Source organism: Chelonoidis abingdonii, chromosome 6 (genome assembly GCF_003597395.2).
Source record: "Chelonoidis abingdonii isolate Lonesome George chromosome 6, CheloAbing_2.0, whole genome shotgun sequence".
NCBI classification, from domain to species: Eukaryota; Metazoa; Chordata; order Testudines; family Testudinidae; genus Chelonoidis; species Chelonoidis abingdonii.
Window position 1 is genome coordinate 122,432,077 of NC_133774.1, and position 15,950 is coordinate 122,448,026.

Here is a 15,950-nt window from a genome sequence, read left to right on the forward strand (position 1 = left end):
TGCATGAAGTATTTGCTGGAATGTTACCTTTTACAAATTGGCTTTAATTTGTCACTTTTTTTTATTTTTCATAGGTCAAAAAGTGACTCAATACTGCATCCTTAAATATTCGATGAAATCTGTGTGGTTTTATATTTGCACTTGACCGTGTTAAATTGTTCCAGATGGATGATTTAAAATATTAAGTTAGTAATTGTAGCAGATCTCTGCATGCAGCTAGAGCAGAATAATTGATATTAAAGTCTTCCCTTTGATTTTTGCAGACCTTGTTAGGTTTTTGCGTCTTTAGTTCAGGTTCAGGCAATGTTTTAGCCTATACTTCTGCCTATTTAAGTGTTGTAGTGTCTGCTATATGCATCTTTCTAGCAATCGCATGTCAAATTTGCTTTCTAGAAATTTCTTTATCAGGAAAAACCCACAGATGGATGTGGAATAAAAGTAGGCAGTCCATTTATGAACTTGAATATCATCAGCAAGATGTAGGGGATTCACAAACATGAGAAGCATATGGGACTTTCTTTGTGGGAGTTGTTTATCCAAGGAAAGAGTATGTGGGGGGAGAATGCAGAGATAAGTCTGGCTGATGTTTTTCCATAACTCTTTCCGCAATAATGGTGCTATGGCTATTGTAATAATAGGTTATTCCCAAGGTGAGTGCTTGCACTCCCCCCCCCCACACACACACCCTTTCCCCGCCCTGGCGTTGCCCCACTCCAACTCCTTCCCCAAAGTCTCCCCTACTCCCAGCCCCTATTCAATCCTTTCCCCAGATCCCCACCCCAGTGCTTCATCTTCCCCCAGCATGCCGCGTTCCCCCTCCTCCCCCCTCCCTCCCTGCCCCATGAAACAGCTGGGGGGAGAAGCAGGATGCAGCGGCGTGCTCGCAGAGTAGGCGGAGCGGAGGTGAGCTGGAGCAGGCAGGGCAGGGCGGGGAGACTTTTTTCCGTGGGTGCTCTGGGGCTGGAGTCAGCGCCTATGCACGCACCTGTACACACATAGCATATCATGCTGACCAATATTGTCTCATTGTTTCCTTGTACTCCTCCGTCTTTTTGTATCCACATGCTGTCTCTTGTGTTATAGTTAGACTGTAAGGTCTCCGAGGCAGGGATTGTCTTTTTGTTCTGCGTTTGCACAGCACCTAGCATGATGGGGTCCTGGGCCAGGGCTGGGGCTCCTAGGGCTACAGTAATATAAATAACAGTAAGTATTTCAGTCATGTACCCTTTCCCTCAACTCAGCCGGCAACAAACTCTGTGATGGAGACTGAGAGGAGTGGAGTGGAGGCATAGAGCATAAACTTAAGTGTTACGTGTAATAGCAGTAACACACGAAATGCACACGCACACACAAATTGGCAGATATTCATCATTTCACCTATGCCAATTGCTGTTGGTGACAGCTGCAGAATTAACAGAATCCTTAGATAGTTACAGAGCTAGAGGAACACTGTTCAGTACTCCTAACTCTGATTGCCTGAATGCACCTAAAGCTTTGCTGACACTTGACAGGCATCTCCTTCCTCCCAGTCATGGGAAGAAGAGGGAAGAGAGGACCCTCCCACACACTTCCCTGGTTCCATGTCAGGTTTTTTGTAGACCTCATGGCAGAGGGGAGTTTTAAGGAGCACTATAATGACCACAAGCTTTGTGAATGTTTAGATGGAGCTTCTCCCAAGCATGAGAGGCAGCATGGGAGAAAGCACGGAGGTGCTTATTTGAAAATTTAACAAGTGGGTGATAGAACCAGCATCATGGGTCGAGCATAACTCCACAACAGTCTGGCCATCCCCAGCTGCCAAAAAAGCTCCTGTGTAGTCTGTTGCAGTTGGGCTCCAGCCTGAGGTGATTTTTGTGTACAAAGTGTAAATCCTACTGATGGATTTATTTCACTTAGAGACTGGTGGCTGTTTAAGACCAAGAGAAGTTTGTGATCAGTGTGTGGTTCATAGGTGAGACTTGTAAAGATCAAGGCTTGTATCCTGACGTTGTGGATAGTAGTGAGACTAATGCATCTGGAACAAGAGATGAGTGGGATAAGCCCTGTCACCGTAGCAGATGTTTCAATTATAAAGAAGACATAAGGAGACTTGGTGATATTAGGTTTTCCAATGAGAAGAAACTCCCTCAACAATGTCAGTAGTCTCTTGCAAATGTGCTGGCAAAAATCAATTTCTATTTTGAAACCTCAGCTAAAAATAGCCAGACTTGCCATGTGCCTGGCTGTTTTTTACAAACAAATAACATTATTTGCATATGGCTTTGACTCACCCTAGCTTTGAGGAAATGGTTCTTTCTAAAATATAAGTTACTAGCTCTTCACACAAGATGGTTGAACCTTCAAATTTCCTTTAGAAGGAAAAGTCAGAATTTTTTTGCAAATGAACTGTTTTTGTTAAGATGCTTTTTTTACAGGTCCTGAAAACCTGTAGAAACCTTGGTAGCTCTGGCACAAGACTTGCTCCCAGCAGACACTAGGCAAGCTCTTCCACTCAGCTCTGCTAAGGCACCCCAAAATACTTGGCTACCATGCTTTTTTCTTTTACGCCTTTGTGACTCACCTGAGCAGGAGCTGTATGTTGGTTGCGTGATGATGCCCTTGAAGTTTCACAAAGGACTGAACTGAAATTACCAGCTACAAACCACAATTCAATTTGAACCCAGAGGTGAAGCAACAGTAGTGGTACTTAGTCTGACTGGAAACCATCATCTGAATCATGGGAGAACAGGTTTCCCAATGGTCTGGTGCTCTCACATCTTATCTCCAGATTAATGGGGATGGAAAGAATCAGTAAGGGGCCCAGGAGAAGTATTTGATGGTGTGCTACTCTAAGATTAAGGGGAAGGACAGGTCACCATTTTGGAGATCACTGTCCAGAGAGATATAATGGTCAGCCATTCAAACAACTGGATGGGAGAACCAGCTAACACGTCATCCCCTGCTGAGGAGCAGATGGTTGCCTTCTGAAGACATTAGAGAAGACTAAAACAGTGACTGGAACAACCCCCCTTCCTCCCTCCCAAAGTATAAAAGGGGGTTGCCCAGAGATTGTAAGAGGAGGATCCTTTTAAAGACATTCAGATTGGAATGTTGTTTATAGATTCAAGGCCAGAAAGGACCATTATGAGCATCAGGTCTGACGTCCTGTAGAATACAGGCCAGAGAACCTCACCCGGTGAATCCTGCATGGAGTCCAGTCAAGGATGTGGTGGAACTAGAGTAGAACATATCTTTTAGAACGTCCTCCAATCTTGATTTAGAGAATCCCACTTATGGAGAAGCCATCACATCCCTCTGTGATCTGTTCCAATGGTTAACTTCTCTCACTGTTAAAAGTTTGGGTCTGTTAAAACTCCAAAGTACGAAAATCATCTGGATATTGGGCAATTCACTTCCACTTGCCAGGAAGCCTATTAAGGGAATCGTGTTGCTGCTGTTATTGCACAAAGTAGTGCTATATCCATTACAATAGGTTGACAATGCCATGAATACTGCAGTATAAGGCAATTTAATTGAAGTGTCTTTAGCGGTGGTTGGCAATTGTACTACTCAGTTGTTCATTTTCGGTGGTAAAGATTTCATTTTTCTAAAAAGCTTTACCTGGGTAGATATTGTTTGTCATTAAAGAGAAAACCCAGTTTAATGTTTATTAAAACTATTTCTATGCAATATCAATAAAGATCCTGAATATAGAGTGGATGGCACTTTCTTGCTCATTTTTATGGTCTCATAAAAAAGTGTGTTACTTTTAATGAAGTCACAGGGGAACTAGAAGCGGCTGATGGCAAAAATATAATGTAATTAAATGGCATTTTTGCAAGTGTTTTTTTTAGAAGTCACTTAAAAAAGAATTCCTGCTGTAGTTATGAGTAAATTTGCCTTCCGGTCTTCCGTTAGCAAGACGCAAATTGACCTTCTAAAACGTTTTGATCTTTAATTACTTCTTTTCTTATTTAGGAGCTTTCATTTGCAACTTTAAAGAGCCGTTCTACAATGTAGACCCAGCCAGACAGCTTGCAACACGCTGGATTACATCACTTAATATTTTGCACCATTCAATCATTTTATCACATAGTTTGAAATTAAAGCTGTGAACTTTCAAAGAGAGACAGAAAAAATTTGATCTGTGGAAAATATTTAAGAAGCAACCATGTTCAAGAAAATAAAGCTCTAAATATTCTGAGCTATATTTTTCAATGCATAATTCACCAGATATGGCTGACTGGATGGTGATGGGCTTTATGGAGGGCAGGGGAAGAGGGTTCAGGGGAGAGTAGAAATCTATTTGTCTTAATAAGACAAATGTCAAAGTATTAACTTTTAAACTTACTCAAAGTACAGAATTGGTCCAGTTCTGTCACAATATAAAAGATATAGGCACAATCTGAGACCTTCAGGAATTAGACCTCTGATACTTGAAAAAGCTAGGAAATATTTGGTGCTGGAAACAAAAGACATTTTAAAGAATTTAAGATTGGACACATTTTTCTGGACACAGTTCTCTGGAAGCTACAGAGCCGGATTCGGCATTGCCCTGTATCTTATGCAGCTGTTTACATCAGTGCAAAGGGGCTGTAAAACACTACTAAATCAGACTGGTATGTTTTGCATCCACTTTGCACTGATGTATTGACTTCACATAATGCAGGACAATGGAGAATCTGGCCCACAGTCTGTAAGAGAAGTTTAAACAGAATACTAAGTGGTATGCATTTAAACCAGGGGTCGTCAACCTTTCAGAAGTAGTGTGCCAAGTCTTCATTTATACACTCGAATTTAAGGTTTTGCGTGCCAGTGATACATTTTAGAAGGTCTCTTTCTAGAAGTCTAAAATATATAACTAAACTGTTGTTGTATGTAAAGTAAATAAGGTTTTTTAAATGTTTAAGAAACTTCATTTAAAATTAAATTAAAATGCAGAGCCCCCCAGATCGGTGGCCAGGACCCGGGCAGTGTGAGTGCCACTGAAAATCAGCTCATGTGCCGCCTTTGGCACACATGCCATAGGTTGCCTACCCTTGATTTAAACTAATAGACTCTGTCTGAACTTCAGCTTTCTTTAGGCTTGTTGCAACATTTCATGAGTCTCATAGCTCAGGAAGTAATTTCTTAGGCATCAGCATCTTAGAGAGAATGCAGTCTAAGGTACTTATGGCTCCCAATTAACAAAGCGTGTGGGTGCCTCACAATCTTTAGTGTATTCATCCTCACAACACCCTTGTGAGGTAGGGCAGTGCTGTTATCCCATTTTACAGATTGGGGAATTGAGACAGAGAGAGAGAGAAAGACTAAGTGACTTTTCCAATGTCACACAGGTAGTCTATGATGGACTAAGGAATTAAACCTTAGTCTCCTAAATCCCAGACTAATGCCCTAATAATTGGACTATCCTATCTCTCCTGTTTCTGCTTTTGTTAGCCCATACTTTTCTGTCTATTCTCTGTCTCTTGACAACATCTCTTAAATATTCCTCAAGCACAGTTGTGTGCATGCAGAGTTAAAATTCTGGAGTAGAGTATAAACTACTGTAAAGGCTTTGGGGACTAATTGTTTTGATTAATTGCTCTATGTGCTATGATTCACACCTATATATAGCATAGCATCTCGTGAAGTCAAATGCCGGATTCTGTTAGTTCAGTATGCTGAGAATTTTTATTTATTGAGCCTGATCCTAATTTTGGCATGTTTTGGAAACCTTGGGCTTGATTCTGATCTCATTTATACAAGTATAATCCATGAATAGCTCCACAGTGTCAATGGAGTTACACAAATGTAAAACCAGAGTGAGGCTTCTTATGTAGAAAGTAAATTATGGCATTGATCCAAAACCCACTGAAGTCAATGGAAAGACCTCCGCGGCATTCAGTGGGCTTTGGTTCAGACCCTATATGCACTAATAACTTTATAGACATACATGGGTCCTGCTTTGAATTTGAATTAATGGTGTGTAAATAGAGGAGGAACGGGAGCAATGAAAGCATAGCTATTAAACACGCAATTTGGTCATCCCCACACCTCAAGATACACTAAAAAGGAAATGTGCATTAAAAAATCCTTACAAAAATTGGTAGTCCAGTGAATGTTCAGAAAGGATGGAGTCTCACCTTTTCTTCTTCTAAAAGTCTTCTTTTTTTATTTGATAGCTTGTCCATCAGGAACATATAAGCCTGAAGGTTCACCTGGTGGAATCAGCACTTGCATCTCTTGTCCTGACGACAACCACACTTCTCCCCCTGGAAGTACCTCCATCGAGGACTGTGTTTGCAAGGATGGGTATCGTACTGCAGGACAGGCCTGTGAACGTAAGTCTTGCCAATCAGAGAACATGAATAGAGAGGAAAGGCACATTAGGATGCATAGACAGTGTAATCTTAGCCCTTCTTGGACTGTTTCGCTGAAATAAGATGGTCAAACATCTGTGGGATTTATTATAGTGTTTCATGTGTATGCCCCCAAAGCATAGATACTATAAATTAACAAATCAAACCAGCCAAATTAAAGACGTAAACTAACCGAGTGGGAAATGAAATGAAAATAATGCTTCTGGAATCTCTAACCCTGTTGTTGTATGATTAATTAGTTGTCCACTGCCCTGAGCTGCAGCCCCCTGAAAATGGTTACTTTATCCAGAACATCTGCAACAACTACTTCAACGCTGCCTGTGGAATCCGATGTAAAGCAGGATTTGACCTAGTGGGAAGCAGCATCCGGCTGTGTCAGCCAAATGGCCTCTGGTCTGGTTCAGAGACCACATGCAGAGGTATGAAAGCCATTTATTTGGAAAAAACTTCTGACACAAGTTGTCTTGTTGTTAATGGTTTGAGGTTTGTTGGTTTTGTTGGTTTTGCTGGCTGAGAGTAAACCCCAAATGAAGGAATATTCAAAAGAAAAACCCCATGATGAGTATTTTATCTTCTGTTTTACTAAAATGGAGGAAGAAAACCTTCAGTAAGAAATGCAGCGTGGTATCATCTGCTAGAGATTGAAATCCTGGTAAACATTCCACATTGTCCTTTTGTACACACCTATCCTGTCTGTTACTAACTTTCCTCAAGTGACACCAGTGGAACTACCAGAATAAAATTAGGGTTGTAAATGAAGTTATGGTTAGTAAATAAGGATTTGCAAGATGGTGGTTTCAGAATACCCATGAGGGATCCATCTGGTGGATTAGATGCATGTTGGCTTTGGAACCTGGGGGCATAAACTTCAATGAAGAATATTGCTTCCAAATTTCTGATTTATGATCCTTGGGTTTATCATGTGAATGAAAAAAAAAGGAAAGTTCCAGGCCACATGGATAATCTCAGAAGAGTTTTGAACGTGGTTCCATTGGACAATGTCTATTTCCTGGAGGTTGAATGTGAGGATATATTAACTGGAAAGGAGGTAATCAGAAGGAGTGATTGAAAATGACATGACTGTGAATAGGGAGAGAGGCTGAAAAAAAGTATTTGTCCAAAGAGGGCCTCCTGGAGTGCTAATAACGACATTTGAACGTTGTATTAGTGCAGGGGTCGGCAACCTTTCAGAATTGGTGTCCGAGCCTTCATTTATTCACTCTAATTTCAGGCTTCGTGTGCCAGTAATACATTTTAACGTTTTTTAGAAGGTCTCTCTATAAGTCTATATATTATATAACCAAACTACTGTTATATGTAAAGTAAACAAGGTTTTCAAAATGTTTCAGAACCTTTATTTAAAATTAAATTAAAATGCAGATCTTATTAGTTCAGTGTGATTCTTGCCCTGGCTTTTCCTTGCTGAGTTTTCCAATGTCTGGCACATATTTGGATACTTTAAGCTGCACACAGGCTTCTGAGTGAACAGTTGATAACCGGCTGGCAGGAAGTCAGCGCCTGAAACCCCAGATCGGCAGCTGAGGTGAGTGGAGCTGGAGGCTGGTAGGGCTGACCAGGGCCGGAGGCCTGGACCCTTTCTGGCAGGGGGCTTGCACTGGAACTCCAGCTGGAACAAGGTGAGTGGGCCTGCCGCGGGGATCCCAGCTGTCAAGGGGCCAGCAGCCAGAACCCCAAAGCAGTGACTGAGCGGCTCAGCCCGCCGCCACTCTGGGGTTTTGGCCACTGGCTCTTGCCAGCTTGGGTCTCAGCCTGCTGCCAGCCTGAGGTTCCTTCCCCCAGACCAGCAGTGGGCACTGAGTGGGACAGGCGGTGGGACCCCGGCTGGCAAGGGACCAGCAGCAGGAACCCCAGAGCGGAGGCGGGCTGAGGCGCTCAGCCCACCGCCGCATGCTATCAACAATCATAGGTTGCCAACCCCTGCCTCAGTGGATCAGATCACAATTCCATTTTGCCTCTGGCTGTGGGCTAATACATGATGTTTCAGAGGAAGGTGTCCACCTTCCAGTTCCACCAATGCACATGCAGGACACCTTAACCAGTTGTGCAGTTCCACAAAGGATGTGGGATTCCTTTCTGACCTCCTACAGGCACTTATGGACTGAGGCTGCTCTTTCACCTTTCACAGCCCATTTGGAGAAAGGAAGCTTGTAGCCATGCACTGGCTGGTGTGCAGGTCAGGTTCCACTTAGGGAAAGGATGTGTGGTGGAGACCAGGGGAATGGACAGAGCCAGAGAACAGTTACTGTTGTGTCAAGGTTTTTTCCCCACTTTGACCTTTAGAGTACAAGAAGTGGGGACCTGCATGAACACTTCTAAGCTTAATTACTAGCTTAGGTCTGGTATGCTGCCACCAGCCAGAATTTAGTGTCTAGCACACTTTCTGTTCCCCCAAAACCTTCCCTGGGGAACCCAGACCCAAACCCCTTGGGTCTTAAAACAAGGAGAAATACCATCCCCTTCTGCCCCCCCCCCAGATTTTCCCCTCCCTGGGTTGCGTTGAGAGGCTTCACACTGATCCAAACTCCTTGGATCTTAAACAAAGAGGAATTAACCATCGCCCTCCTTTTCCCTCAGACTTTCCCTCCCTGGGTTGCCTTGAGAGACTTCACACAGATCCAAACTCCTTGGATCTTAAAAAAGAGGAATTAACCCCCCCTCCTTTCCCCCAGACTTTCCCTCCCTGGGTTGCCTTGAGAGCCTTCACACAGATCAAACTCCTTGGATCGTAAAACAAAGAGAATTACCTTCCCCCTTCCCCCACCCCCCAATCCTGTGAGTTCACACCAATCCCTTGGATCTTAAAACAAGGAACAATCAATCAGGTTCTTAAAAAGAAAGCTTTTACTTAAAGAAAGAAAAGGTAAAAATTATCTCTGTAAAATCAGGGTGGAAAATGCTTTACAGGGTACTCAGATTCATATAGACTAGAGGGACCCCCCACCCCAGTCTTAGATTCAAAGTTACAACAAACAGAGGTGAAAAATCCTTCCAGCAAAAGAAACCTTTACAAGTTAAGAAAACAAACATAAGACTAATCTGCCTTGCCTGACTGTTACTTACAATTTTGAAATATGAGAGACTGATTCAGAAAGATTTGGAGAACGTGGAATGATGTCCCGTCCCTCTCAGTCCCGAGAGCGAACAACGAACAAAACAAAAAGCACAAACAAAGACTTCCCTCCACCAAGATTTGAAAGTATCTTGTCCCCCTATTGGTCCTCTGGTCAGATGTCAGTCAGGTTTACTGAGCTTCTTAACCCTTTACAAGTAAAAGAGACATTAACCCTTAACCATCTGTTTATGACAGTTTGAGACATGCTCACATGGCAATCCACCTGAATTTGCATAACAAATTGCTTCGTAGTCTAATGTTGAATGTTGCTGAACTTTCTGTCCTCCTGCAACTTCCAGTGACCCTGGAAGGGGTGAGAGCTTGCAATGTTAAAAAAATGTTGCTAGTACTTTGGGACAGGGCAGCAAGATCCGTGGGATTTGGCAATGTCATTCCGCAAGGCAGGTTACAGAGTGAAATAGTTTGAAAATCCAACTGTAGGCTGATTGGACTATTGGGAGAGCAGGTCTCCATGAAACTGTCTCTTGTACAGAGGAGTCCTCAGAATGAAAAGGCTGGAGAGCCCCTGCACTGGAGCATAAAGAAAGGACTGATCAGTTTTCACTCTAATCGGCTACAGGATTATAGTCTCCACACAGAGAAGTGGAACAATCTTAAGCATGTATAGTTTAGAGTCCTCCCCATACAAACACTTTTAGGGGAGAAGTTATTCTGTCTTCTGGTTTTTTTGGGTGAGAGGTGGTTTCTTTTTTCTGCAAGGTTTCACAGTTTTCCTTTTAATCCATCCTTAGCATATGCTGTGTCTGCTGTTCTCCATTCATACAAGAAACCATGCTGTAGAATGGAGCAAGATCGAAGGCACAGTTTATGGGCTGTGTTATTAATCCCAACAATGTTTTATGACATCAGTTATGAAAGGACACCAAAGGATTTTAATCCCTTCACAGTGCTTTCAGTTTCGACATTAAGCATTCAACGTTTTGGCATTTTGCGCTACTTAGCTGAAATGTGTCATGGCTGTGATAAGTGAAGCTTAGACCCATCAGCACTCCTTCTGTAATTAGCAGCAGCTAATATAAAATTAAACGAAATACTGTCCAACTGGAAAACACCCATTTAATCCAGAAAAGTGTACTATAACAAAATTCTAAAGGCCGACAGAATATATTTTAATGTGCATTTATGGGAATTTTTGGTGATTGTGGAAAGTGCCAGATTGATAGTCCTCAGGTCAAGAGGATGGTCTTGTGGTTAAGGCACTAGGCTGCAGTTTGGAAGATCTGGATTCTTGTTCTGGTTCTTCTACACATTCCTGCTGTAAGCTTACAGAGGCTAAGTTACTTGCGCGTGCCTCAGTTCCCCATCTGCCGATGGAGCTAATAGTATTTCCCTACTTCACAGGGGTGTTGTGAAGAGTAATCTGTTAGCCTTTGAGAAGTCTAGATCCTGCACGGCCTACACACCCAGTACTCCCTCTGACTTCAGTGGAAGTATGGGATGCTCAAGAAATGTGGGATCAGGGCTCTGGGCCTTTAAGCATTCTGTGTGTGTATGTGAAAGACAGAGAGACTAGAGATGGGGGAAAGTTTATTTAAGTTTTGTCAGATCTTGTTGGCTGGGTTTTAGTTTGGGATTTTGTCTGGATCTCATTTAATTCAAAAGCTTAGTGTTCAGGTGGGAGGGTGGGGGCTTACAGTATTTTGTTCAGATTTTGCCATATGTATGAGCAGTAAATCCAAATATTAGGTGGGATATAGCCCAGGAGACCAATAGATCTTGTATGCTCATGCTCGTACTCACTGGAATGGAAACAGAGGTCTCCACTTCCCCAGTGTGCCCCCTTAGAGGGATGAGGGCTAGAAGTTCAACAGAGGCAAATCCTCGTGCTTTGCTGCTCCCCGGGATGAAGTTTCAAAGGGAGCTCCCTCCCTCCTGCCTAGGACACCGGTGGGAGGGGTAGCCACAGTTCCAGTCCTTCCACAGTGGAACACAAGGTTAGTAGTGCTGCTGATGGTGAGTCATAGCTATGTCACCCGGAAAGGAACAGAACAATGGCCGTGCATTCCTTCCACGCCAGCAGGTGAGCAGGACCTGATAACAGGTGCAAGGAGGCACATGCTACCACCTGTGAAAGCATGTAGCCATGGTCACCTGGTGCCTCTAGGATCTGATAGTTTGCAATGCCCACTACACACACTGCCACAGCTATGGCATTAAAGGCCACAGTAGAAAACATAATACTCTAGAAGCCTATTCTCTTTGCATGACAGATTTGCATTAGAGTTGTAGTATGTTTACTTAGTGCAATTAAGGTAAAGAATAATAGAAAACTAGTCTGAAGAGCAATACTTTATTTAATTCATTTGGAGTCTAGTGACTCTAGTCTAGAGTAAGTTTCCTGATCTCTTTCATTCTAGAAAAGCCTGTATATACACATGGGATGGGGGGAGGAGGGGCATTGTTCTGGACCTGAGTGAACATGAGGCAGTCGTAATGCCTAGATGTTACTCATCTAACTGGGTTGCCACTCCTTATTTTCTGGTCACTAGTTACTATAAATCATGCAGTTTTTTTCCTGATGTGTTTATATCAAACTCTCTCTGAAAGAAACTAATTTTTTTATTTGCATGAGACTTGTAATACTGGCTGTTGGTACAACTGGATTTCATTTGATTGCTGACTGATTAACTTTGTGCTCTTACTATCTTTAGGAAGACATGTAGTCTGTTGGGTCAATATGTACAATTATACACACATGTTTTCTCATCAATATGTGCAATAGACTACTGGAAAAAGGAAAGAAAGCTGCCAAGTTTGCTTAACTTTGAACTTATTTGGAAAGAAACCTAGTAGTTTGACTCCTACATTGGCAGGGGGTCACTTGGTAAAATCAACATTCTTAACCACAATATAGAAGCTACCCAGGTCACCACAGTCATGACTCATTCAGGCCTTGACCCTCCTCCATCCAAGTTGATAGAAGTCATGGAAGCAGGATCTAGCTCTTAAAAAAAAACAGTAGATTGGAGAACTGGAGCTTCTCCCCACCCCCCTTTTTTTTATTTTTTTTTACTGTTCAGTTGCGCTACTGCTTAATGTGTTAGACAAGAGCGATGCACAAGATTACATTTAATTCCATGTTCTTCTGGCGTTGCTTTTAGTTGTGTAATAAATTGGTATCAAGATGCAGTATTAGCAATTCAGCCATTTAGAAAACAAACAAACTGCACACTCAGCCAAACTAACACTGTCTTCTCATTCAGCATCGTTCAGCAACTCCTCCCAGAGCTAACTAAACAAATCTTCTTAGAGTCACTTCCTTCAACTTCATTGACTAGATATGGACCCAGATTTCCCGATGTGACATCTTAAAGAGGCCTGATTTTCAGAAACGGGTAAGCACCCACCTTGTGAAAATCAGGCCCCTGTAAGGTGTCTTAACATAAGCACCCAAAATCACTGGTCACTTTTGAAAATATTGGCTCCACTTATAAACTCAGATTACCAAAATGTTATTTTCACTGTATCCATTTAAATGATAAAGGGTTTTAGAAGTGATCTTTAAACTGTCTGTTGTTCCTCTGGTTTATGGTGAAAACGTAACACGCTTGTTTTACCATTTGCAGTTCGAACGTGTCCAAAACTCCACGCACCTGAAAATGGACGAATTAATTGTTCGTCAGGTGATACCTCATACAAGACAGTGTGTTTTGTGACCTGTGATGAGGGCTATGAACTGGAAGGAAACTCCCAACTTACCTGTCAAGGAAACTCTCAGTGGGATGGAAAGGAGGCAACATGTGTGGGTATGTTTTTGGTCATTGGGTGTCTGTTCACATAGAACGATATCTTGAGGAGGGATTGGTAATGGGATAAGAAAATGACTTCTAGATTGCTGGTTGAAATCCAGCCCCGATATCTAAAAGTCGCTCCTCTCCTGTGGCTGTTTGATAACCTGTATGAAATGAATTAGTGATCACAGTCCAGTTCCTGGTAGACATGGCTCTCATACAGAAGAGGGCAAGGATGAATCTCTGGGGAGACTCAATTACCCTCTCAAAGCTAGAGATGCTCCCTCCAGCTAAAGATTGAGGCATGTTGGCAGCATGGGGGAAGCTTAAGCTACCACTGCCTTCTTTGTGAGAATTCCCAGCACAGAGGCCAAGGGTTGAAAGGGCTGAGCATGCTGAGCAGCCTTTTACCCCTTCCGGGGAAACTTGCTGGTCACGTTTGAAGCACATTGGTGGAGCAGTTTGGGGAACCTGTGAATAAGCAGAGGACTTCAGACTCCAGGATTACCAGTCCAGCACTTTTCATGAGTGCTGACTTCACTGGAAAATATTAATAATAATAATTTTTAAAACGCAGTGAAAATACAGAAATTATGAACATAGGGACTGACTTTTCAGAAGCTGGGCTTGTTTGGTGCTCCTGAAAATTGTGGGTGCAGTTAACATCATCGGTAAATTTTGTACCTACATGTTAAAATGACCTACATTATGCCCATAATTATTTGTAATTCAAAAACTACGGGGACAAAACTGGGGACTCTGTGAAGGCAAGATTGAACACTAAGCCCTCGGTGTAGATACATGCTTTTAAAACATCATGAAGATAAATTCATAAATTTTGGATTATTTACACTAAGTACATTAAGAGCCTGATCTTGCTCCCAGAATAATGGGAACATTTTATTTAACTTCAAAAGAGCAAGCCTGGGCCCTGAAATGCCATTGGAGGATTATTATTGGAGGACTTACTTTACTCTGTCATTTCTTAATTTTTAATGATTATAATTCAGTTCCATTATCTATCCAAAGGCTGTCTCATGCTGTTTGATATTATTAGACTCTTTTGCATAATCAAGCAGGTTATATGAGAGTTTTCGCTGGATTTCTGAGTCACCCATGGCAAGGCTTTGTTCTTGTTGGTCCCAAAAACCCAGAGTTTCCTTTGATTGTCCCATTGCAAAAAGTATTAGCTGAAAAATCTGGGCTCACTCCTGCCATGGCTGCACACAATGATAACTTGTATAAATCCCCCCCGCAAGGAAAGCAGATGTGAAATTCCATTCCTGGAATGACTGCAGGATCATGAAAATGCTAACCAGAGCCCTAATAGCACATTTTAAAAAATTCTTCTCCTTACTGATGTTCTAAATTATTACTCTCGCTGTTAAAAATGTGCCCCTTACTTCTAGTCTGAATTTGACCAGCTGCAGCCTCCAACCATTAGGTCTCATTGTGCTTCTTTCTGCTAGATAAAAAAGGACGTACTATCAGTAGAGCTCATGTCTGTCACGGAGATCGCGGAAGTCACGGATTCCACGACCTCTGCAACTTCTGCAGGAGATGGTGCGGCAGGCCCAGGGACCACCCAAAGCAGCTGGCTCTGGGGACAGCCACACCAACCACTGCTCCGGTGGCCCTAGTGCCCCTCCCCCGGCACCCTCCTGCTCCAGCCAGCACCCCTTCTCCCCCACAAGATTTAATCACAGGTATTTTTAGTATAAGTCATGGGCAGGTCACAGGCCGTGAATTTTTGTTTCTTGCCCGTGACCTGTCTATGACTTTTACTAAAAATACGTGTGACTAAATTGTGGCCTTAACTATTGGAAATACTTCCAAGCATAGGTGCTTGTAGGCTGAGATCAGGTCATCTGTTAACCTTCTCTTGGTAAATTAAAAAGATTTTGCTCCTGAGTCTCTTGCTAGAAAACATGTTTTCCAAATTTCATGTCATACTCACAGCTCTTTTATGAATCCTTTCACATTTGTCAACATCCTTTTTGTGGAAGTATGGTCTCCAGAACTGGACAGAGCATTGCAGTAATGGCCTCGCTAATGCTATGTTATAACAGTTATTCTGGGTTGTTAGGGCCCAATTAGTTTTACCTGCCAAATACTGCAGGTTTTTTTCCTACAAGGGTATGTGTGTGTTACGTGTATTTTTAATTCAAGGAACTTTTTATTGAAGATGTTATTGTAATGAATTGTCTTGGATTATTATGTTACATTATATTCTGTTGTCTAAAATTAAAATACTTGATAGGAATGAAAACTTTCTTTCTTTCTTTTTTTCTAACTTGAAAAAAAAAAGTTAATATTTCCCCACCACTAAACTCTTTTGTCTCTTTCCCTCTTGTATTCCACTGAACAGGGCCGGCACCAGGCACCAGCTTAGCAAGCAGGTGCTTGGTGTGGCCACTCCAGAGCAGGGCGCCAGGTTCAGATATTCGGTGGCAATTTGGCAGAGAGTCCCTCACTCCTGCTCAGAGTGAAGGACCTCCTGCTGAATTGCCGCAGATTGCAATCGCGATCGCGTCTCTTTTTTTTTTTTGGCTGCTTGGAGCGGTAAAACCCCTGGAGCTGCCCCTGCCACTGAAGAATGATTTATAGCCAGCATCTTAGATTTACTGTACATCAGGAAATGTTAGTCTCCTCATATTATAATGCTATGTACAATGCCCATGATTACGGCAGGATTACACGATTCATTGGCATTAATGCCAAGGG

At 42.4% G+C, this 15,950-nt stretch overlaps 1 protein-coding gene across 1 annotated transcript in view; it reads left to right on the top strand.

Moving 5' to 3' along the window:
• Positions 1–15,950, top strand: part of SVEP1 (sushi, von Willebrand factor type A, EGF and pentraxin domain containing 1) — a 181,787-nt gene that overhangs the window by 41,775 nt on the left and 124,062 nt on the right. The window contains 3 exon segments of the mRNA XM_032764936.2: positions 6,144–6,302; positions 6,581–6,760; positions 13,062–13,241. Coding sequence (XP_032620827.2) covers positions 6,144–6,302; positions 6,581–6,760; positions 13,062–13,241 — 519 coding nt within the window.